The sequence below is a fragment of the Mercenaria mercenaria genome, chromosome 15 (genome assembly GCF_021730395.1).
Source record: "Mercenaria mercenaria strain notata chromosome 15, MADL_Memer_1, whole genome shotgun sequence".
Classification (NCBI taxonomy): Eukaryota; Metazoa; Mollusca; class Bivalvia; order Venerida; family Veneridae; genus Mercenaria; species Mercenaria mercenaria.
In genome coordinates this window covers 51,358,899-51,385,523 of record NC_069375.1, presented here as the reverse complement: position 1 = coordinate 51,385,523, position 26,625 = coordinate 51,358,899, and the positions used below count along the sequence as shown (strand labels likewise).

General features: G+C 37.0%; 1 protein-coding gene across 2 annotated transcripts in view; it reads right to left on the bottom strand.

The window, feature by feature from the left end:
• Nucleotides 1–7,241: 7,241 nt before the first annotated feature.
• Nucleotides 7,242–26,625, bottom strand: part of LOC123554364 (kinesin-associated protein 3-like) — a 259,985-nt gene continuing 240,601 nt past the window's right edge. The window contains exons 16-18 of one of the 2 annotated variants that reach the window (XR_008367194.1): nucleotides 20,928–21,000; nucleotides 12,093–20,009; nucleotides 7,242–11,882 (exon numbers count right to left, since the gene is read on the bottom strand). Coding sequence is in view for 1 of the 2 variants with exons in the window: in XM_045344464.2 (XP_045200399.1) it covers nucleotides 19,772–20,009; nucleotides 20,928–21,000 (311 nt within the window). In the remaining variant the exon portion in view is untranslated. Of the gene's footprint in view, nucleotides 20,010–20,927; nucleotides 21,001–26,625 lie in introns of both variants that reach the window. The other variant, XM_045344464.2, reaches the window with a different exon arrangement.

The window sequence follows — 26,625 nt, the reverse complement described above, 5'->3', positions numbered from 1 at the left end:
TCAAGAAGTGCTGGCAGAAACAGAATTGTAGTATTTTGTTTATTTGTATTTATATTTTGTATCGTTATAATTTTTTAATGCTTTCTTTCTCCCTTTAACGCCCCACCACCCATCAGACTACTGACCATAACTGTGTTACTATAATATTACGTTTTCCTTTACATTGACAAAACTTTTCCCTATTGTTGAATCTAAGACAGAAATATGTTTGTTAATATTGTTGCCTGGATTATATAGAATTGTTTTGCTTTCTAATACGAGAGGTGTATGCTTTAGATTGTACAACATTTCACTGGTATATACAGTAATTTATCAATATGATCTGATAATTTTTTAAGTATTTTTTCCTATATAACTTATATAACAAGTGACCCCCAGGGTGGGGCCTCTTTTTACCCCAGGGGCATAATTTGAACATTTCTGTTAGAGGTCTACTAGACAATGCTACATACCAAATATCAAAAGCCTAGGCCTTTCAGTTTAAGACAAGATTTTTAAAGTTTTCTCCTATATAAGTCTATGTAAAACTTGGGCCCCCTGGGGCAGGGCCTCTTTTTACCCCAAGGGGCACAATTTGAACAATTATGGTAGAGGACCGCAAGGCAATGCTACATACAAAATATCAAAGGCCTAGGTCTTGTAGTTTCAGACAAGAAGATTTTTAAAGATTTTTCCTATATAAGTCTATGTAAAACTTGGGACCCCCGGGGCGGGGCCTCTTTTCATCCCAGAGGCACTATTTGAACAATCTTCATAGAGGACCATTAGATGATGTCAAATGCCAAATATCAAGGCTCTATGCCTTGCAGTTTTGGACAAGAAGATTTTCAAAGTTTTTCCTTTCGGTTGCCATGGCAACCAGAGTTCTGCATGGAATGAAATTCTTTCAACAATTTTGAAAGGGGATTACCCAAGGATCATTCCTGTGAAGTTTGGTGCAATTCTGCTCAGTGGTTTTCAAGAATTTTTTTTTAGAAAATGTTGACGGACGGACGACTGACACCGCACGACGCATGACGGACATTGACCGGTCACAAAAGCTCACCATGAGCCATTGGCTCAGGTGAGCTAAAAACCCTGTTGACCTTTGACCTCCAATTGTGACCTTGACCTTTGAGCTAGGGGTCTGGGATTTGCGCAAGACAAGTCGTCTAGTCATGGGGAACATTTGTGCCAAGTAATATTAAAATCCCTTCATGGATGCGAGAGTTATGGACCGGACAGGCAAAAAGCCCTGTTGACCTTTGACCTCCAACTGTGACCTTGACCTTTGAGCTAGGGGTCCAGGTTTTGCACGTGACACGTCGTCTAGTCATGGGGAACATTTGTGCCAAGTAATATTAAAGTCCCTTCAGGGATGGGAGAGTTATGGACCGGACAGGAACAAAGCCCTGTTGACCTTTGACCTCCAATTGTGACCTTGACCTTTGAGCTAGTGTTCCAGGTTTTGCGCATGACACGTCATCTCACCATGGGAAACATTTGTGCCAAGTAATATTAAAATCCCTTCTTTGATGACAGAGTTATGGACTGGACACGAAATTGCGGACGGACGGATGGAAAGACGGACGGACAACGCCAAAACTATATCCCTCCAACTTTTGTCGGGGGATAACAAGAAAGTAAGTCAGTAGGTCAAGGTCTCAGTCAAGTGACCCCTAATTGCTTGTGGTTGTCAGGTAATTATAATTAAACAGTCTAGGAAATATAATCTGATAATATTAAGTATTTATTCCTATATAACTCACATAACAAGTGACCCCCAGGGTGGGGCCACTTTTCACCCTAGGGGCATAATTTGAACAATCTTGTTAAAAATCCACTAGGCAATGCTACATATCAAATATCAAAGGCCTAGGCCTTGAACTTTCAGACGATTTCTTTCTCCCAATATAAGTCTATGTTAAATTTGGGACCCCCAGGGCTGGGCCTCTTTTAACCCTAGGGGCATAATTTGAACAAGTTTGGTAGAGGACCACAAGACAATGCAACATACCAAATATAACAAGAGATCACAGAGTGATCTTGGCGCCCACCAATGTGCCATTTTTGAGTGTTCCAAATTTCAAGACTTACTGACTAGCTCAAGGTCAAATTTCATTTCCGTACACAACACTGTGCATGTGGTCCAAATTCGAAAGCTGTAGCTTGAGAAATGTGAAAGTAGGTCACTAGATCAATCTTAAGGTCAAAGTTTAATTCGGTACACAAAACTATGCAAGTGGTCCAAATTTGAAGGCTGTAGCTTAAGAAATGTGAAAGTAGGTCACTAAGTCAAAATCAAGGTCAAATTTCACTTCAGAAACAAATCTATGCATGTAGTCCAAAATTGAAGCCTGTACCTTCAAAAATGTGAAAGTAGGTCACTAGGTCAATGTCAAGGTCAAAGTTTGTTTCGGTACACAATCCTATTCATGTGGTCTAAATTTGAAGCCTGTAGCTACAGAAATGTGAAAGTAGGTCACTAGGTCAATCTTAAGGTCAAAGTTCATTTCGGTACACAAAAATACGCAAGTGGTCCAAATTTGAAGGCTGTAGCTTGAGAAATGTGAAAGTAGGTCACTAGATCAATGTAAAGGTCAAAGTTTGTTTCGGTACACAAAACCATGCATGTGGTCTAAATTTGAAGCCTGTAGCTACAGAAATGTGAAAGTAGGTCACTAGGTCAATCTTAAGGTCAAAGTTCATTTCGGTACACAAAACTACGCAAGTGGTCCAAATTTGAAGGCTGTAGCTTGAGAAATGTGAAAGTAGGTCACTAGGTCAAAATCAAGGTCAAATTTTATTTTGGAATACAGAACTATGCATGTGGTCCAAATTTGAAGCCTGTACCTTCAAAAATGTGAAAGTAGGTCACTAGGTCAATGTAAAGGTTAAAGTTTGTTTCGGTACATAAAACCATGCATGTGGTCCAAATTTGAAGGCTGTAGCTTGAGAAATGTGAAAGTAGGTCACTGGGTCAAAATCAAGGTCAAATTTCATTTCGGAACACGAAATTATGCATGTGGTCCAAACTTGAAGCCTGTACCTTCAAAAATGTGAAAGTAGGTCACTAGGTCAATGTCAAGGTCAAAGTTTATTTCAGTGCACAAAACTATGCATGTGGTCCAAATTTGAAGGTTGTAGCTACAGAAATGTGAAAGTAGGTCACTAGGTCAAAATCAAGGTCAACTCATGTCAAGGTTCATCTTGCCACTCAAAACCATACATGTGGTCCAAATTTGAATGTTGTAGGTTATTGACAAGAAGTTTTTAAAAGCTTTTCCCTATATAAGTCTATATGAACCATGTGACCCCAGGGCGGGGCCATATTTGACCCTAGGGGGACAATTTTAACAAACTTGGTAGAGAACCACCAGGCGATGCTACATTACAATATCAAAGCCCTAGGCTTTGTGGTTTGGACAAGAAGATTTTCAAAGTTTTTCCCTATATAAGTCTATGTAAACCATGTGACCCCCGGGGCGGGGCCATATTTGACCCTAGGGGGATAATTTGAACAATCTTAGTAGAAGACCACTAGATGATGTCACATACAAAATATCAAAGCCCTAGGCCCTGTGGTTTTGGACAAGAGGTTTTTCAAAGTTTTTCCCTATATAAGTCTATATAAACCATGTGACCCCCGGGGCGGGGCCATATTAGACCCCAGGGAAATAATTTCAATCATCTTGGTAGAGGACCACTAGATGATGCTTCATACCAAATATCAAAGCCCTAGGCTCTGTGGTTTTGGGCAAGAAGATTTTCAAAGTTTTTCCCTATATAAATCTATGTAAATTATAGAAATAAACAAAGGGCCATAACTTACTAAAAAATTGTTGAACCAGTCTGATTTTCAGGGGGACACAACTAGGGTACCAATATATCATTCTGACAAAGTTTGGTCAAAATCCCCCTGGTAGTTTCTGAGGAGATGCGATAACGAGAAATTGTTAACGGAAGGACGGACGGACGGACGGAAGGACGCCGGACCATGGACGCAGAGTGATTTGAATAGCCCACCATCTGATGATGGTGGGCTAAAAAGCCTAGGCTTGCAGTTTAAAGTAAGAAGATTTTTAAAGATTTTTCCTTTATGTCTATGTAAAACTTGAGAACCCCCCCACCCCGGGCTGGGCCTCTTTTCACCCCAGGGTTATAATTTGAATAATTTTGGTAGAGGACAACAAGGCAATGCTACATACCAAATATCAAAAGCCTAGGTCTTGTGGTTTAAGACAAGAAGATTTTTATAGTTTTTCCTATATAAGTCTATGTAAAACTTGTGACCCCCGGGGAGGGACCTCTTTTCACCCCAGAGGCACATTTTGAACAATCTTCATAGAGGACCATAACATACATGCCATATTTTCAGACGGTCAATAAGGGATATTTGCCTCAACAGGGCTTTTTTTTAAGGGAGATTTGGGTAAAAATAAGGGAGACTTTTATTCGCTCATTTTTAGGCGCTAAATAGCCGTTTTCATGAAACAAGAGGGCCATGAAGGCCCTGTATCGCTCACCTGACCTATTGACCTAAAGATCATCAGGATTAACATTCTGACCAAGTTTCATTAAGATATGATCATAAATGTGGTCTCTAAAGTGTTAACTAGCTTTTCCTCTGATTTGACCCAGTGACCTAGTTTTTGACCCCACATGACCCAGATTCGAACTTGACCTAAAGATCATCAAGAATAACATTCTGACTAAGTTTCATGAAGATAAAGTTATACATGTGGCCTCTAGAGTGTTAACAAGCTTTTCCTTTGATTTGACCTAGTAACCTAGTTTTTGACCTCACCTGATCCAGATTAAAACTTGACCTATAGATCATCAAGATTAACATTCTGACCAAGTTTCATTAAGATATGGTCATAAATGTGGCCTCTACAGTTTTAACTAGCTTTTCCTTTGATTTGATCTGGTGACCTAGTTTTTGATCCTACATGATCCAGATTCAAACTGGCCCTTGAGACCATCAAGATTAACATTCTGAGCAAGATTCATGAAGATACAGTCATAAATGTGGCCTCTACAGTGTTAACAAGCTTTTCCTTTGATTTGATCTGGTGACCTAGTTTTTGATCCCAGATGACCCAATATCAAACTCCTCCAAGATTTTATTGAGAGTAACACTCTGACCAAGTTTCATTAAGTTTGGGCCAAAATTGTGACCTCTAGAGTGTTAACAAGCTTTTCCTTTGATTTGACCTGGTGACCTAGTTTTTGATCCCAAATGACCCATAATCGAACTCTACTAAGATTTTATTAAGGGTACCATTCTGACCAAGTTTCATTAAGATTGGGCCAAAATTGTGACCTCTAGAGTGTTAACAGTCAAATTGTTGACGACGGACGGCCGGACGACGGACACAGGGCGATCACAAAAGCTCATCTTTGAGCACTTTGTGCTCAGGTGAGCTAAAAATCATAATGTTTTCTGTATTGAATTGGTGAGTGGAGCCAACAGTTGTGTACAGAATGCATGATTATTACTTACAGCACTTAAAATAATCCAAGGAAATTCAGAATTCCATGAAAGATTGAACCAGGAACTTTGTTTTTGCTTTATGTGTTGATGCTTCTGCATCTGGAAAGAGTGATCTTTTTGACATGTTTAAGCATACAATACTCAAAAGATTGCAGAGATATCATGTCAAAACAGTCTTTTAAGGGCACTCAAACAAAAATGAAAGTTGTTCTATTGCTGGATTGTCCATATTTAGATTAAAACTAGATGTATTTAAACTGGGAATTCTTCTCCCGTTAATTATTGCAACATGACAATATCACAAAGGAATGGCAGTCAATTCTTTGGGCACTATGAATTGCAATTTTATATTTCATAAAATTCACTTATCCGAATTCATGTTTGTCCGAAATTCTGTGTAGTCTGACATTAACTCGCCAATTTTTGTTAAATCGTGGTTGATTTTTTGCATGTTGTGCAAGTATTTAAATTCAGAAGCATGAACTCGGTGTTAGCACTAACCTGTTTCATCTTCTGATGGCTCGATAAATACTGAGGTCAGCGAAAATGAAAGTACACTTTGGCAGGTGGCGGTAAAATGACGTAATTTTAAGACTGGTTTACATATTGTTTTTAAAACTACGGATCAGCGACTTTGATGTTATTGAATCGGTCTAAAATCTCGAATGCACATGTTTACAATTGCCTACGGGTAAGATTAAATGGTTAATTGTTTGCAGATGGTGACAGTAGGTGGAAAGATAATTAATGCCTCAGGCGTGTATCTCTCAATAAACAAGCAAGGGATTATAGACAACTATCAAAATTATGTTTGAAGAGTATTTCCGGGCTACTCGATATTGAATTTCAAGTATTTTCTTAAGGTCTACATTGGGTCCGAAATACGATTTTTCGACAGAGGACTTTTTTTCTGAATTTATTTTTTTACGGGAGGTTTTCATGTCCCGGCGGGAGACGGGGAGATATACTGAAAATACGGGAGAAAAGTCTCCCGGCGGGAGATATGGCATGTATGCCATAAGATGATGTCACATGCCAAATACCAAGGCTCTACGCCTTGTGGTTTTGGATAAGAAGATTCTTAAAGTTTTTTCCTTAAGTCTATTTAAAACTTGAGACCCTCGGGGCTGGGTCTCTTTTCACCCCAGGGTTATAATTTGAACAATTTTGGTAGAGGACCACACGGCAATGCTACATACCAAATATCAAAGGCCTAGGTCTTGTGGATTTAGACAAGAAATTTTTTAATGTTTTTTCCAATATAAGTCTATGTAAAACTTGTGACCCCCGGGGCGGGGCCTCTTTTCACCCCAGGGGCATAATTTGAACAATCTTTAAAGAGGACCATTAGATGATGTCACATTCCAAATATCAAGACTCTACGCCTTGTGGTTTTGAACAAGAAGATTTTTAAAGTTTTTCCTTTCGGTTGCCATGGCAACCAGAGTTCTGCATGGAATTCAATTCTTTGAACAATTTTGAAAGGGGGCCACCCAAGGATCATTCCTGTGAAGTTTGGTGTAATTCTGCCCAGTGGTTTTCAAGAAGAAGATTTTTTTAGAAATTGTTGACGGACACACAACGCACGACGGACTACGGACATTGAGCGGTCACAAAAGCTCACCATGAGCCTTTGGCTCAGGTGAGCTAAAAACATTGGTAAGATCAAATAACTTTTACAGGTTGGTAATATCTTGCTAATTCTTTAGCTTTCAAACAGTTTTCAATACAGCCACAAAACTTAAGTAAATATATTAAAACAGAGAATTCTTTATTTTTTATTTTTCAGTAATTTAAATATACAATAAAATACTGCTAACAAAAACAGTACATTCAAATCAAAGATGTAGAAATAAACTAAATGTAAAAAATAGAATACAGGAATGGACGGATCGTAAGCATGAGATTTAAACTAAACATACAGCACAATATGCACAGACAAAAAAATAGCAGATAACAACACTAATAGTTTTGGCCGGGTTACTGCAAAATCATCAATATTTGTGGGAGACTAAATTTCATGGGTTTTGTTGTTGCATTTATCAATGACATTATATTCAAACATAAATAAAATAAACTTTCATTTTATCCTCAAAGGTTAGAACTGGATATCTGCAAATTCCTATCCCTACCAAATACTCACTTTGATCAAAAACACGAAATTTCATGCCCATGAAATCAAATGATTTCACAGTAACTCATTCCTTTACTGATGTACAAGAGGGTCATGATGACCCTGAATCGCTCACCTGAGTAATATGAGCTACATGTTTCAAATGTCAAACTGATGATAAAATATTAAGAAAGTCAGTAGGTCACATTCATGGTCAATGAAATTCAGTTTTACAATTTGTGTGCAAAACTGTGTAAGTCATCAATATTTCAAGGCTGTATTTTAAACAAGAGGACCATGATGGTCCTGAATCGCTCACCTATCCCCACATGACCCAGTGTTGAACTGAGTATGACGTCGTTATTTCTATTATTTGACATAGTGACCTAGTTTTTGAGCACATGTGACCTAGATATCATCAAGATAAAAAATTCTGACCAATTTTCATGAAGATCCATTGAAAAATATGGCCTCTAGAGAGGTCACAAGGCTTTTCTATTATTTGACCTAATGACCTAGTTTTTGAAGGTACGTGACCCACTTTTAAACTTGACCTAGATATCATCAAGGTGAACATTCTCACCAATTTTCATGAAGATCTCGTGAAAAATATGGCCTCTAGAGAGGTCACAACGTTTTTCTATTTTTCGACCTACTGACCTAGTTTTTGATCGCACATGACCCAGTTACGAACCTGACCTAGATATCATCAAGCTGAACATTCTCATCAATTTTCATGAAGATCCATTGAGAAATATGGCCTCTAGAGAGGTCACAAGGTTTTTCTATTTTTAGACCTACTGACCTAGTTTTTGACCCCACGTGACCCAGTATCGAACTTGACCTAGATATCATCAAGGTGAACATTCTGACCAATATTCATGAAGATCTCTTGAAAAATATGGCCTCTACAGAGGTCACAATGTTTTTCTATTTTTAGATTTACTGACCTAGTTTTTGACCCCACGTGACCCAGTTTCGAACTTGACCTAGATACCATAAGGTGAACATTCTGACCAATTTTCATGAAGATCTTGTGAAATATATGGCCTCTAGAGAGGTCACAAGGTTTTTCTATTTTTAGACCTACTGACCTAGTTTTTGACCGCACATGACCCAGTTTCGAACTTGATCTAGATATCATCAAGGTGAACATTCTGACCAATTTTCATGAAGATCCATTGAGAAATATGGCCTCTAGAGAAGTCACAAGGTTTTTCTATTTTTAGACATACTGACCTAGTTTTTGACCCCATATGACCCAGTTTCAAACTTGACATAGATATCATCAAGATGAACATTCTGACCAATATTCATGAAGATCTCATGAAAAATATGCCCTCTAGAGAGGTCACAAGGTTTTTCTATTTTTAGATCTACTGACCTAGTTTTTAACCCCACGTGACCCAGTTTCGAATTTGACCTAGATATCATCAAGATGAACATTCTGACCAATTTTCATGAAGATCCATTGAGAAATATGGCCTCTAGAGAGGTCACAAGGTTTTTCTATTTTTAGACCTAATGACCTAGTTTTTAACCCCACGTGACCCAGTTTCGAACTTGACCTAGATATCATCAAGATGAACATTCTGACCAATTTTCATGAAGATCTTGTGAAATATATGGCCTCTAGAGAGGTCACAAGGTTTTTCTATTTTTTGACCTACTGACCTAGTTTTTGAAGGCACGTGACCCAGTTTCGAACCTGACCTAGATATCATCAAGATGAACATTTTGACCAATTTTCATAAAGATCCCACAAAAAATGTGACCTCTAGAGATGTCACAAGGAAAAGTTTACGGACGGACGGACGGACACAACGGACGCTGCGTGATCACAAAAAAAACAAGAAAGTAGGTCAGTAGGTCAAGGTCACAAATCAAGTGACACCATATTACTTGGGGCCTTCAGGTAATTATAATCAAATAGTCTTGGAAATAGAATCACATGATTTTTTAAGTATTTTTCCTATATAACTCACATAATAACTAAGTGACCCCAGGGCGGGGCCTCTTTTAGCATAATTTGAACAATTTTGGTAGAGGACTACTAGACAATGCATCATACCAAATACCAAAAGCCTAGGTTGTATGGTTTCTGACAAGAAGATTTTTAAAGCTTTTTCCTATATAAGTCTATATAAAACTTGGGACCCCCAGGGCAGGGCCTCTTTTCACCCAATTTGAACAATTTTGGTTGAGGACCATAAGACAATGCTACAAACCAAATATCAAAGGTCTAAGAGTTGTGGTTTCACACAAGAAGAATTTTAAACTTTTTTTCCTATATAAGTCTATGTGAAACTTGCGACCCCTGGGGCGGGGCCATATTTGACCCTAGGGGGATAATTTAAACAATTTTGGTAGAGGACCACTAGATGATGCTACATACCAAATATCAAAGCCCTAGGCCATGTGGTTTTGTACAAGAAGATTTTCAAAGTTTTCTCTATATAAACCGTGTGACCCCCGGGGCGGGGCCATATTTGACCCTAGGGGGATAATTTGAACAATCTTGGTAGAGGACCACTAGATGATGTTACATACCAAATGTCAAAGCCCTAGGCCATGTGGTTTTGTACAAGAAGATTTTCAAAGTTTTACCCTGTATAAGTCTATAGAAACCATGTGACCCCCGGGGCGGGGCCATATTTGACCCTAGGGGAATAATTTTAACAATCTTGGTTGAGGACCACTAGATGATGCTACATATCAAATATCAAAGCCCTAGGCCATGTGGTTTTGTACAAGAAGATTTTCAAAGTTTTCCCTATATAAGTCTATATAAACCATGTGACGCCCGGGGCGGGGCCATATTTGACCCTAGGGGGATAATTTGAACAATTTTGGTAGAGGACCACTAGATGATGCTACACACCAGATATCAAAGCCCCAGGCCCTGTGGTTTTGGACAAGAAGATTTTTAAAGTTTTTCCTTTCGGTTGCCATGGCAACCAGAGTTCTCCATGGAATTCAATTCTTTGAACAATTTCTTCAAATAAGTTTGGTGTAATTCTGCCCAGTGGTTTTCAAGAAGAAGATTTTTTTAGGAAATGTTGACGGATGGACGACGCACGCCGGACATTGAGCGGTCACAATAGCTCACCATGAGCCTTTGGCTCAGGTGAGCTAAAAATTCACAAACTTAAACCAATTGTTTTTTTTTTTCCCAAAGATTATGTTATCAAGTTTTTACTTCTTTGAAAAATATCACATCACATTTTCAAACTATATGAAAACAATCTTCCTTCACAAGTGGTTTATTTTCTATCCATAGTATTTCTGCAGTGATTTATACACAAAGTATTTAAAACGCAGAAGATCAATATCAAATATGAAAACATTATGCTTGAAAAATGCAAATAAAAATTAATGCAAAACCCTATCAACACCCTCTAGGTAAATCTGCTTCTACAGGGAGATGTGTGTTTTAGCCTAAAATAAATTACCGGCTACATTATAATCCAATCCCTCCCCCTATTTTTACCCCTCTCCAACACTTTTTTTTATTTTTTGTAGGAACATTTCAGCCATGCAATTATATTTTGATAAAGAATCCTTAAGAAGGATGTTTGTCTTTCAATTATTTCTGCAACTATTTCATTACACCATTACATCCTTTAATTTAATTTAACTCTGTTGAATACCAATTTTTTTTTACTTTTAAAATTGTCATGCTGTATCTTCAGAGATAAAAAAACCAGACACCTCCCTTCCACTTTTATAGAAAAATTTGGTTGATAAACTTGCAATTAATTTATAATGGCCTTATTGGGTTTCACACATTTTTTACAGCAGTATTTCAGTTATATATGGCAGTCACTTAATCAATCCAAATGTTCCTGGAATTCTTACCTACCTTCATATCTCATCAAATAGTTGACAACTTCACCACATGAGAAGTACAGAATGTCCTTAGATGTTTGCCTTCAATCATTAAGAAGAACATAAATGTCTTCCACAGTTCAGAAATATAACTATCTTATGTTCAATGAGATAAAGGAGCAGGCACCGTACAGCGGAAATATGGACCAAAAATACTGAAGCCTGACAGAAAATTACAATATGTAAATATATTCTTAAAAGTAAAGTGAAATCACAATGTGTAAATATAGTTGGCATCAGAATTTCCATACATGTATCAGATAATGTTTCAAATGCCATGACAATAAAATATCATGCCTAGCTGTGATTTTACTAGACTTTCAAATTTGAAACGTCTTTTTGAATACGAATATGTCAACACCAGAAAATAAAGAGGAAAACTGAATTACAAAGGGGATCTTAACCCTTAGCCTGCTGCAGGCGGATTTAACAGCCTTTGCAAACAGCTTGGAACCAGATCAGACGCCGATTAAATCGGCGTCTGATCAGGTTCCAAGCTGTTTGCCACTCTGACAATATTTCTTCCAATTTTGGAGCAAATTGAATGAACTTTACAATTTAAGCAGAGGACATTTCCAGCAGACGACAATTTACCTAGCATGCTAAAGGTTAAACAATAAATGATATGTCTTTAACTTCATTTCTGCTATCACCTTATAATACTATAAATACAATATAGCAGAAATATAGATGGAGAATATTTCTTTGTTTCAGTGTGAAATCAAAATATCTTTCCTCGCATGAATTTCAGAACTGATGTGTTACTTTCATAAGATGGCACAGCCACAATTGAAAATGTGAACTCTGGTGTTCGTGAGTGAAAGATAATTTGATCTGACATGTAAAAGAAGTTTTGTGTATTTCTGGTATTTTTAATAGTATTTACAATATTTTACCCATGTAGTGTCGCAAGCAACAATATATGGTTAACATAACAGCATGATGTCACAGTGCTCATGTAAGAACAAGAGCTGTCACAGAAGACAGCCAACTCGACTATTTCGATGCAGGATAGTGAAACTTGGCACATCTGAGGAAACTAGAGCTGGAGCTGTCACTGGAGTGTTTAATGACTCCAATGTGGATGAAGATATTGGACAATAGCTGGAGACTGTGTCAAAAATATTAATTGATAAGAGAGATAGTGTATCAAAACATTAAATAAGTATAATTCTAAGCAAAAAGGGGGCATAATTCATAAAATACTGGTGCAAGAGTGATACACCTTGTGTCATATGATGTGGGTGATGATGTAGAACAACTATTTTAAGTTTGAATCAAATCAATTTAGTAGTAACTGAGATATAGTGAAAATGCATCAAAATTAACCTTAAATTTTATGTTAAAGGGGGGCATAATTCATGAAACAATTCATGCAAGAGTTATGGACCTTGTGCCATATGATGTAAGTGATGATGTCAAACAATGGATGGATCCGATCTGTCAATCAAACCAATAATATTGGCCAATAAGATACAGCGTTATCCGTCGATCCGTAGACTTTGTTGCTAAGGCGCCATTGTGTCTCACAAGCTTACAGTAACTAAGTACCTACAGACTGTAAAGTCCTAAATAAAAACAGTACTCTTTTACGTTCTCGACACGACCATGTGTGAAAAAAGAGATGCTTTACATAAACAAGAGGACCATGATGGTCCTGAATCGCTCACCTCTTCCCACATGATCCAGTTTTGAGTATGACGTCGTTTTTTCTATTATTTGACATAGTAACCTAGTTTTTGAGCTCATGTGACCCAGTTTTGAACTTGACCTAGATATTATAAAGATAAAAATTCTGACCAATTTTCATGAAGATCCATTGAAAAATATGGTCTCTAGAGAGGTCACAAGGTTTTTCTATTATTTGACCTATTGACCTAGTTTTTTAAGGCACGTGACCCAGTTTCAAACTTGACCTAGATATCATCAAGGTGAACATTCTGACCAATTTTCATGAAGATCCATTCAAGGGTATGGCCTCTAGAGAGGTCACAAGGTTTTTCTATTTCAAGACCTACTGACCTAGTTTTTGATCGCAGTTGACCCAGTTTCAAACTTGACCTAGATATCATCAAGATAAACATTCAGACCAACTTTCATACAGATCCCATGAAAAATATGGCCTTTAGAGAGGTCACAATGTTTTTTCATTATTTGACCTACTGACCTACTTTTTGAAGGCACGTGACCCACTTTCGAACTTGACTTAGATATCATCAAGGTGAACATTCTGACCAATTTTTATGAATATTCATTCACAAGTATGGCCTCTAGAGAGGTCACAAGGTTTTTCTATTTTTAGACCTACTGACCTAGTTTTTGACCGCACATGACCCTGTTTCGAATTTGACCTAGATATCATCAAGATGAACATTCAGACCAACTTTCATGAAGATCCATTGAAAAATATGGCCTTTAGAGAGGTCACAAGGTTTTTCTATTATTTGACCTACTGACCTAGTTTTTGACGGCACGTGACCCACTTTCAAATTTGACCTAGATATCATCAAGTTGAACATTCAGACCAACTTTCATACAGATCCCATGGAAAATATGGCCTCTAGTTAGGTCATAAGGTTTCTCTATTATTTGACCTACTGACCTAGTTTTTGATGGCACGTGACCCACTTTCGAACTTGACTTAGATATCATCAAGGTGAACATTCTGACAAATTTTCATGAAGATTTCATGAAATATATGGCCTCTAGAGAGGTCACAAGGTTTTTCTATTTTTAGACCTACTGACCTAGTTTTTGACCGCACGTGACCCAGTTTCGAACTTAACCTAGATATCATCAAGATGACCATTCAGACCAACTTTCACACAGATCCCATGAAAAATATGGCCTTTAGAGAGGTCACAAGGTTTTTCTATTATTTGACCTACTGACCTAGTTTTTGATGGCACGTGACCCAGTTTCGAACTTGACCTAGATATCATCAAGGTGAACGTTCTGACCAATTTTCATGAAGATCTTGTGAAATATATGGCCTCTAGAAAGGTCACAAGGTTTTTCTATTTTTAGACCTACTGACCTAGTTTTTGACGGCACGTGACCCAGTTTCGAACTTGACCTAGATATCATCAAGATGAACATTCAGACCAACTTTCATACAGATCCCATGAAAAATATGGCCTTTAGAGAGGTCACAAGGTTTTTCTATTATTTGACCTACTGACCTAGTTTTTGAAGGCACGTGACCCAGTTTCGAACTTGACCTAGATATCATCAAGGTGAACGTTCTGACCAACTTTCATGAAGATCTTGTGAAATATATGGTCTCTAGAGAGGTCACAAGGTTTTTCTATTTTTAGATCTACTGACCTAGTTTTTGACTGCACGTGACCCAGTTTCGAACTTGACCTAGATATCATCAAGATGAACATTCTGACCAATTTTCATGAAGATCCATTGAAAATTATGGCCTCTAGAGAGGTCACAAGGTTTTTCTATTTTTAGACCTACTGACCTAGTTTTTGGAGGCACGTGACCCAGTTTCGAACTTGACCTAGATATCATCAAGATGAACATTCTGACCAATTTTCATAAAGATCCCATGAAAAATGTGACCTCTAGAGTGGTCACAAGCAAAAGTTTACGGACGGACGGACGCACGCACGGACGGACGGACGACGGACGACGGACACCGCGCGATCACAAAAGCTCACCTTGTCACTTTGTGACAGGTGAGCTAAAAATGTAAATATGACATCTAGAAATAAGAAAAGAAGTGACCACATGTAATAAATAGTTGCGAAAATCCATATAGCATGTTCATTTATCCAGTGTATCATTTCAAGAAGGTAAAGCTATTTTTGAATTAGTTCTCAGACTGGTGTCACAGGATTCTCATTCGATGTTGCACTAGAGAAAACGAAATTCTTTAAGGCAAGTAAAACATATGCATGTGAATGGCTATCTCCAAATTTTGGCCACACTCTACACGTTTTGTATAAGAATTTTAATGCTAAATATTCGTGAACTAGTTTTTTGTTACTTTTCTCCTCAGAATGTCAGAAGTAATGTCGTGCATTATCATTATTAGTTTCAGTCACACTCAACAGATTTTGTGTAAGAATTATTATTTAAATGCTAGATATTCAGTGAATGGTTTTTTGTTTTTGTTTTTCTCCTTAAGAATATCAGAAGTAATTTTGAATGTGTTATTCATGTTTCTTGCCTTATGGTTGCTGATGGTGTGTGAATCAACTGAAACGAAGAAAGACTGTTATGAAAATGAAGTTTGTTGCGTTACCACAATAAGAAAATTAATAAAAATTGTAGCCAGTAACATAAGGAGCTATAGAACAATAACGCCTAACTAACATAAGTTGATGTTCTTGTTCTGATACATGGATTATCTATTTTTATAGATATAAATATGTTTGTTTTTTTCATGGTAATCAGCATATATTCGGAAGAAGGTGTTTCTGCATCATTTTTCCAATTTGTTATGTATATATTTCGGAATAATGTCTGTGAGTGCCTGTGTGCGAGTGCATGAGTGTTTTAATATTGCAATGAGCAGAAAATTCCGTAACGATGTATAGACATATATTTCTTAACTTTCTTGTTTTCAAAATACAAATCTCAATGAATATAGAATAAACATGCGTTAAATGATCGTATGGCTTCTGTATTTAATAACCAATTAGATGTCCATAAATATCGTTGTGTACATCTTTAAGAATTACGTCAATCTGTAGCATTGACTGATCAAATAATAAGATAATTTAGTCAATGACATAAATAAATGTGTCGCATATTGAAAAATCTTCACACCTGCTGATATGTTACTCTTTCTTTCCAATTAAACATGTATTATCAATTACAAGTTATAACAGGCACCCTCTACTTGTGATTAGCACAGATGTGACAATCGATCTGCTTCCTTTTGTCGCTCGCAGCGGGCAATAACTGTGATACCTACTGCCAAAGTTTAACTTTTTCAAACCGCGGGACATTCCTTTAGAAGGTATGCACAAATATTGCAGAATTTCCACACATAACGATGTTGTAGCTAACAGTATCAGTCGAGTCTCCAGAAGAATACAGCATATTCAAATAAAATACAACGATTTTAATTCACCTTTAAATGATATACTGGTACTTATTCGCAAATATACAAATGAATGACATTTTGAATCATAATATATTGGTTGCGTAAAAGCAAACATACCATGCACGAACATATAGAATTTACAACGCGCAGGTGTTATTCAGTGAAATCAACAGATTCAACTTTAATTTATTTACAGACATATTCCTCTTTGCAAGGACGCAACTGTATCGTGACTTCTTTTTATTATTCGTATTATACTTTATACCAATAGTCTGTGAACATTTTGTGAGGGCCCAAAATAAACAAATTTATCAAATTCTACGACTTTCATATTTATGAAGACCTTATTAGCACCGACATTTAACAGCTACATTTCATCACTTTTCTTCATGGAGTTAATATAACCTTAAGTATAATTATTAAATGGTTCATTTAGCGCGTGATCCAACAAGTTTTTGATCTTTTTACAGTAATGAGTAGGAGATTTAGATACTTTATAAAAGAGAATCCGTCATAGCGGTATCATGTGTATCCGCCATTTTGGAGAAAGCTTGTGAGACATAGCAACAATATCCAAGGGGGGCGTTCCTTATCAGAAAAACAGGATCTATACATTGTTTAAAGTTAGAATTAATCCATTTAGTAATAACAGAGATAGAGCGAAAGTGCACCAAAACTTTAACCTGAAATTCTAAGTAAAAAGGGGGCATAATTCATGAAAAATTTTAGCCACAGTTATGAACCTTGTGTAATATGATGTGGGTGATGATGTGGAACAACTATTTTAAGACAGCCAAGCTCGACTATTCGAAATATTGTCCCAGAAGCAGGAAAATATTACCCAAAAAGGTTAAATATCAAAAGGGGACATATTTTGACCAAAATGAAGGTCAGAGTTATGGGACTTGCTGCTATCAACTAGTTTTATAACCCCGAAGGCACATGTGAAGTTTCAATTCAATATCTGCATTAGTTTTGGAGATAGTAACTTGCATGTAAAACTTTAACCAGAATTTTCTAAGTCCAAAAGGGGGCATAATTTGCCCAAAATACATGTCAGAGTTATGGGACTTGACCCAGTGAGGTTGGTAATTGATCTAGAAAAAGAAAAAATAAGTTTCAAATCTATATGCCTTTTAGTAATAGCTGTATGTACTTGCATGCAAAACTTTAACCAGGATTTTCTAAGTCCAAAAGGGGGCATAATTTGGCCAAAATGAAGGTCAGAGTTATGGGACTTGCTGCTATCAACTAGTTTTATAACCCCAAAGACACATGTGAAGTTTCAATTCAATATCTGCATTAGTTTTGGAGATAGTAATTTGCATGTAAGCATTAGTTTTGGAGATAGTAACTTGCATGTAAAACTTTAACCAGAATTTTCTAAGTCCAAAAGGGGGCATAATTTGCTCAAAATACATGTCAGAGTTATGGGACTTGACCCAGTGAGGTTGGTAATTGACCTAGAAAAAGAAAAAATAAGTTTCAAAGCTATATGCCTTTAAATGATAGCTGTATGTACTTGCATGCAAAAACTTAACCAAAGTGTGACGCCGACGCCGACACCAGGGTGAGTAGAATAGCTAGACTATTCTTTGAATAGTCGAGCTAAAAATACAGCTTCTATGGCATACACAAGGTTTTTCTTTGACTTGACCTAGTGACCTACTTTTTGACCCCAGATGATCCATATTTGAACTTGACCTAGATTTCATCAAAACAATCATTCTGACCAATTTTATGAAAATCAATTGAAAAATACGGCTTCTATCGCATACACAAGGTTTTTCTTTGATTTGACCTAGTGACCTATTTTTTGATCCCAGATGACCTATATTCGTTCTTGACCTAGATTTCTTTAAGGCAATTATTCTAACCAAATTTCATGAAGATCAATTGAAAAATACAGCCTCTATCGCATACAAAAGGTTTTTCTTTGATTTGACCTAGTGACCTACTTTCTGACCCCAGATGACCCATTATCAAACTTGACCTAGATTTCATCAAGGCAATCATTCTGACCAAACTTCATGAAGATCAATTGAAAAATACAGCCTCTATCACATACACAAGGTTTTTCTTTGATTTGACCTAGTGACCTAGTTTTTGATACCAGATGATCCATATTTGAATTCGACCTAGATTTCATCAAGGCAATCATTCTGACCAAATTTCATGAAGATCAATTGAAAAATACAGCCTCTATCGCTTACACAAGGTTTTTCTTTGATTTGACCTAGTGACCTAGTTTTTGACCCAAGATGACCCATTTTCGAACTTGGCCTAGATTTCATCAAGATAATCATTCTGACCAAATTTCATGAAGATCAGTTGAAAATACAGCCTCTATCGCATACATAAACTAAATGTTGACAGACGACAGACAGACGCCAGACATCGAGCGCTCACAATAACTCACCTAAAAGGGGGGATAATTCATGAAATATTGGTGTGAGAGTTATGGCCCTTGTGCCATATGATATGGGTGATGATGAGGAATAACTTTTGAAGTTTGAAACAAATCCATCAAGTAATTATAGAGATAAGGAGAAAAAAGAGAAAGTGTAAAAAAAACTTTAACCAAGGTGGCGGAAAGACGCCGATGCCAACAAGTGGGATAGCTTTCCATATACTTCGTATAGTCAAGCTAAAAAATGAAAATGAAAATAGTTCCATGTGATTTATGAATTTCTTTTACATTTTAATATGATGGCACAAACATTTCTATGTTTGTGCAGTAGTAACTTTACTGTATGACATTTTATGAGAATTCCAGATTATTTATATTCTTCTGTATTCAAGTGTAGTTCCAAGCCCAGTGAAAAATATTCTACGCTGTGAAAATACCAAATATATTTCAATCTAATATTTCAATAACGACAGAAAAACATATCATTAGATCAACATATCATATCTTTTAGTTTGTCAAAAACCAATGGAAACAAATTGCTGTTATTAAAACATCTGTATCTTTCAAAATACCTGGATTTATCTGTAGTCCCTGTGTAACAAATTACATTGATATCTCTCCTTAGCTATGCCAAGACAGCAAAGATATTTTAATCAAAATCGTTTCCTTACACACACTGCTATTGTATTGAAGACGTAAGCTAACCTGACTATCTTATTATTATTCCTACCAAGAAGTTCATTTGGCATTCTTAACCTCCAATATAAATATAATAAATAAATTATTACACATAAACAGAGACAATAATACAAGTACTGGCTATCGATAACCGTAGTCGTATCCATTGTCATATCTATCATCTTCCACTAATTGACCATGTTGACTTCCATAACCGTAATTTTGTGGGTAGTGCTCATATTCGTCCAGCATCAATGGACGACCATATTCATCAACTGGTTGACCATACTCATCCACTTGGTCATAATCTAAAGCATTACCATTTACAAAACCCATATTGGAATCTGGTCTTGCAAATGGTTCATATTCGTTCCCGTACCTGAAATTAGAGTACAATTTAAATGAACATAGGAAGTAAATCATATCATTTTTCAACAGTAAAGAACTCAAAAAGTGCCATTTTTAACAGTATTTCAGTTATATAATGGCATACAGTTAACCTAACCAGTGTTCCTGGATTCTGTACCAGTCCTAACCTGTTCTCTGCAATTAACTGCCTATTTTTCCACATGAATCAGAGGTGGAGGATGACTGTTTTCAGACACAAGGTCTTTTAACAAATCATCATTGAGTACTTATGCCTCACCCGGGGATCAAATTCACGACCCTGCAATCCACACATCTGCACTCTCTCTAATGAACTAAGTGGGTAGACTTTGACCTTCTGGAGCTTGTGTATGTTACCACATTACAGTATTATAGAAGTACTGACAGTTTATTTCAAATCTCTATGAAAGTAAAATAGTTATAAACTTGACACTAAGAGGACCTGTATGTACCTGTCCCCTGTGAGCTTTGCACTGGGGTAAAGGATTTGTTGCATGATACTGTCGTAAGTTATTTACAATAAGTAAAAATAATTCTGTTTAGTTTCATTTTATAAAGGCAAATTAACACATAATACAGACAAGAGCATCGCCTGCGGGTGCCATCACTCGTCTGCAAGTGCTTGACAATATTTAAGAAAAGAGTTATAGTTCAAATTTTCTATGTACAAAAAGGGCCATTATTCTGACAAAATGCAGGTTTGAGTTATGGTTCTTGGCCTACGTATTTAACTAATGACGATAAACAAGTGTACAAAGTTTCAAAGCTGTAGATCTATCTTCTAGTTTTTAGAAAAAATGGACCTAAACAAAAATTTCAACTTATACTGACGCCGACAATCAAGTGACGACAATACCTCGTAGATTATTTTCAAAAATCAGACGAGGTAATAAAAATACAAGGTACTTACCCGTACATGCCATTTTCATCTATATATTCCGGTGTTAGATGTCCATCCATCACAAGGGAGGGATCATACCCATCTGAAATCATTAAATTTACCTTAGTTACATTGTAACACACTGAATTCTATTTAAAGCGACTAACCCACACATCGTGGTGTGAGATTTTAAACAAGAGCACCTTGCGGGTGCAGACACTCATCTGATTTTTTTGTCTCTGTATAATAGAAATACTGTCATACCCATTATTTTCTAAGTCCAAAAGGGGCCATAATTCTTGCAAAAAAGCAATGAAGAATTATGGTACTTGCTGTGCAGAGTCAGCTTTTAACTAACCCACACATCGTGTGAGATTTTAAACAAGAGCACCGCCTTGCGGGTGCAGATGCTCATCTGATTTTTTTGTCTCTGTATAATAGAAATATTGTCATACCCATGATTTTCTAAGTCCAAAAGGGGCCATAATTCTTGCAAAAAAGCAATGAAGAGTTATGGTAGTTGCTGTGCAGTCAGTTTTTAATGGCGAATAACTGTTTTAAGTTTTAAAACAATAGCTTTGACTGTTAAGGAGAAAAGCTAACCTAAACACAAAACTTAACCAAGAAATCTGATTTTCTAAGTCCAAAAGGGGCCATAATTCTTGCAAAAAGCAGGATGGAGTTATGTGTCTTGCTGTACAGAGTCAGCTTTTGATGGTGAACAAGTGTTGCAAGTTTTAAAACAATAGCTTTGATAGTTTAGGAGGAAAGTTAACCAAGAGACCTGTTATTTTTTTAGTCCAAAAGGGGCCATAATTCTTGCCAAAAGTAGGATGGAGTTATGTTTCTTCAGCTATTGAAGGAAAACAAGTGTTGCAAGTTTTAAAGCAACAGCTTTGGTAGTTTAGGAGAAAAGCTGACCTAAAGATAAAACTTAACCAGGCAACGCCGACGCCAACGACAATCAGGTGATGACAATTTCAAACAAGAGGACCATGATGGTCCTGAAACGCTCACCTCTTCCCACATGACCCAGTTTTGAGTATGACGTCGTTTTTTATTATTTGACATAGTGACCTAGTTTTTGAGCTCATGTGACCCAGTTTTGAACTTGACCTAGATATTATCAAGATAAAAATTCTGACCAATTTTCATGAAGATCCATTGAAAAATATGGTCTCTAGAGAGGTCACAAGATTTTTCTATTATTTGACCTATTGACCTAGTTTTCGAAGGTACGTGACCCTGTTTTGAACTTTATCTAGATATCATCAAGGTGAACATTCTCAATAATTTTCATGAAGATCTCATGAAAAATATGGCCTCTAGAGAGGTCACAAGGTTTTTCTATTTTTATACCTACTGGCCTAGTTTTTGACCGCATGTGACCCAGTTTCAAAACTGACCTAGATATCATCAAGGTGAACATTCAAATCAATTTTCATGAAGATCCATTGAAAAATATGGCCTCTAGAGAGGTCAAAAGATTTTTCTAATTTTAGACCTACTGACCTAGTTTTTGACCGCAGTTGATCCAGTTTCAAACCTGACCTAGATATCATCAAGATAAACATTCAGACCAACTTTCATACAGATCCCATGAAAAGTATGGCCTCTAGAGAGGTCACAAGTTTTTTTTTTATTATTTGACCTACTGACCTAGTTTTTTAAGGCACGTGACCCAGTTTCAAAACTGGCCTAGATATCATCAAGGTGAACATTCTGGCCAATTTTCATGAAGATCCATTCAAGGGTATGGCCTCTAGAGAGGTCATAAGGTTTTTCTATTTCAAGACCTACTGACCTAGTTTTTGATCGCAGTTGACCCAGTTTCAAACTTGACCTATATATCATCAAGATAAACATTCAGACCAACTTTCATACAGATCCCATGAAAAATATGGCCTCTAGAGAGGTCACAACATTTCTTCATTATTTGACCTACTGACCTACTTTTTGAAGGCACGTGACCCACTTTCGAACTTGACCTAGATATCATCAAGATAAACACTCTGACCAATTTTTATGGAGATCCATTCACAAGTATGGCCTCTAGAGAGGTCACAAGGTTTTTCTATTTTTAGACCTACAGACCTAGTTTTTGAACGCACCTGACCCTGTTTCGAACTTGACCTAGATATCATCAAGATGAACATTCAGACCAACTTTCATACAGATCCTATGAAAAATATGGCCTTTAAAGAGGTCACAAGGTTTTTCTATTATTTGACCTACTGACCTAGTTTTTGATGGCATGTGACCCACTTTCGAACCTGACCTAGATATCATCAAGATGAACATTCAGACCAACTTTCACACAGATCCCTTGAAAAATATGGCCTCTAGAGAGGTCACACGGTTTTTCTATTATTTGACCTACTGACCTAGTTCTTGATGGCACATAACCCGCTTTCGAACTTGACCTAGATATCAACAAGGTGAACATTCTGACCAATTTTCATGAAGATCTCATGAAATATATGGCCTCTAGAGAGGTCACAAGGTTTTTCTATTTTTAGACCTACTGACCTAGTTTTTGACCGAACGTGACCCAGTTTCGAATTTGAACTAGATATCATCAAGATGAACATTCAGACGAACGTTCATACAAATCCCATAAAAAATATGGCCTTTAGAGAGGTCACAAGGTTTTTCTATTATTTGACCTACTGACCTAGTTTTTGAAGGCATGTGACCCAGTTTCGAACTTATCTAGATATCATCAAGGTGAACGTTCTGACCAATTTTCATGAAGATCTTGTGAAATATATGGCCTCTAGAGAGGTCACAAGGTTTTTCTATTTTTAGACCTACTGGCCTAGTTTTTGAAGGCACGTGACCCAGTTTCGAACTTGACCTAGATATCATCAAGGTGAACACTCTGACCAATTTTCATGAAGATCTCATGAAATATATGGCCTCTAGAGAGGTCACAAGGTTTTTCTATTTTTAGACCTACTGACCTACTTTTTGATGGCACGTGACCCAGTTACGAACTTGACCTAGATATCATCAAGGTGAACATTCTGACCAACTTTCATAAAGATCCCATGAAAAATGTGACCTCTAGAGTGGTCACAAGCAAAAGTTTACGGACGGACGGACGCACGGACGGACGCCGCGTGATCACAAAAGCTCACCTATCACTTTGTGACAGGTGAGCTAAAAATCAGATGAGCTAAAAATCAAACGTTTCCTATATTCACCTTTATGTCGCATATTTGATGTTTTAATATGTATTTTTCATAGAATTCTGATGAAAATCATTGTTCTCCTAATAAATTCAAAATAAAAACATATGTCTAATATTTCTGATAAGGGTTTCCAAGTATATAAAAAAACATAACAAGAGGGTCATGATGACCCTGGATTGCTCACCTGAGTAATATGAGCTACATGTTTCAAATGTCAAACTGATGCTAAAATATTAAGAAAGTAGGTCAGTAGGTCAGTAGGTCACTGAAAGTCAGTTTTAAAATCGGTATGCAAAACTCTACAAGTAACTGTAGCTTAATACTATAAACTGTTGCCTGGATTAATTAGCATTGTCTTGCTTTCTAATATAAGAGGTGTATGCTTTAGATTGTACAACATTTCACTGGTATATACAGTAATTTATCATAAGGCCAAAAAAAAAATGTATGTGTGGTTCCTGTTACATGCCCCCAAAACAAGAGGGTCATGATGACCCTGGATTGCTCACCAGAGTAATATGTTTCAAATGTCAAACTGATGATTTTTAGAAATTTTTTGGAAAATTTTCCGATGTACAATCAAGTAACCCCTGGGGCGGGGCCAATTTTACCCCGGGGTCATGATTTGAACAAAGTTTGTAGAAGTCTACTAGTCAATAGGCAATGCTACAAGTCAAATATCTAAGATCTAGGCCTTCTGGTTTATTTTTAGAAAATTTTTGAAGATTTTCCTATGTAAAATCAAGTGACCCCTGGGGCGGGGTCAATTTTGACCCTGGGGTCAAGATTTGAACAAATGTTGTAGAGGTCCGCTAGGCAATGCTACATGTGAAATATCTAAGATCTAGGCCTTCTGGTTTATTTTAAGAAAATTTTTGAAGATTTTCATATGTAAAATCAAGTGAACCCTAGGGCGGGGTCAATTTTGACCCCGGGGGTCATAATTTGAACAACTTTAGTAGAGGTCCACTAGGCAATGCTACATGTCAAATATCTAAGCTCTAGGGCTTCTGCTTTTTGAGAAGAAGATTTTTTAAGGTTTTCCTATGTAAAATCAAGTGACCCCTGGGGCGGGGTCAATTTTGACCCCGGGGGTCTGATTTGAACAAATTTTGTAGAGGTCCACTAGGCAATGCTACATGTGAAATATCTAAGATCTAGGCCTTCTGCTTTATTTTTAGAAATTTTTTGAAGATTTTCCTATGTAAAATCAAGTGACCCCTGGGGCGGGGTCAATTTTGACCCCAGGGTCATGATTTGAACAAGTTTAGTAGAGGTCCATTAGGCAATGCTACAGGTCAAATATCTAAGGTCTAGGGCTTCTGGTTTTCGAGAAGAAGATTTTTTAAGATTTTTCTATGTAAATTCAAGTGACCCCTGGGGCGGGGTCAATTTTGACCCCGGGGTCATGATTTGAACAAATTTGGTAGAGGTCCACTAGGCAATGCTTCACACCAAATATCTAAGCTCTAGGGCTTCTGGTTTTTGAGAAGAAGATTTTTAAAATTTTTCCTTTCGGTTGCCATGGAAACCAGAGTTCTGCATGGAATTCAATTCTATGAACAATTTTTGTAACCCAAGGAACATTACTGTGAAGTTTGGATGAAATTTGCCTAGCGGTTTATGAGGAGATGTCATTTGAAGTAAAAGTTTACGGACAACGGCCGCTGGACGGTGAGTGATCCTAATAGCTCACCCTGAGCCTTTGGCTCTGGTGAGCTAAAAATGGGGTAGGTAGGTAGGGATGTTTTTTTTTTTCAAGTATTGACACAGTGGGGAAACCAAGAATGCAACGTCATAAAAAAGCAGCGCAAATGAGCTGACCACACACAAATTTACATCGATTCAGGTAAGAAAAATCTTGTAACTTTTTTATTACTGCAGCTTTCGCCTCGAGATAAAGAGCACCGTACCCAGCCTGGAGTATACTATTCTGCGGTAGTGTTCCATATTGTATATATAGCTTGGTTTTTGCTCGAAAACGCGAACAGTTGGCAAAGAGGGTATGAGCTGTACCACACTTTTGTCTAAGAAAGTGAGTTTTGACCGTATTTTCGTGAAATGAGGACAGATTTGATGCTCATTTAACATCAGTGACTAGCATAATAGTCAACCATTGTTTTATTTTGCAATTTACAAGGATATCTGACGATATTTTATGCAAAACAAACAACATTATTAAAATGAGAACGTCCACACTGACGACTTTGTTGGAGAACATCCACACTCTTAATTACCATTATTGCAGTTATGCTTCCTAAAAGCTGTTTCTTAGGCAGTCAAGCTAAGTTTTTCAACAACAAATGTCGTCTATACATACAATCAGCAGTTCAAACCATTTACCGCGAGGCTGTAGACCAGTTAAAATAGATCTGCCAAATCATATAGCAATGGCTGAGCTCATGTTAGGCTAACATTAATCTTTGTGTATAGTGTGGCATAAGGACACTGTGTTCAGATTGATTGCATCTTAGGAAAAACATTATTTTAAGACAACAAGACAAATTCGCATAAAAGTCCTGCACACAAAGTTT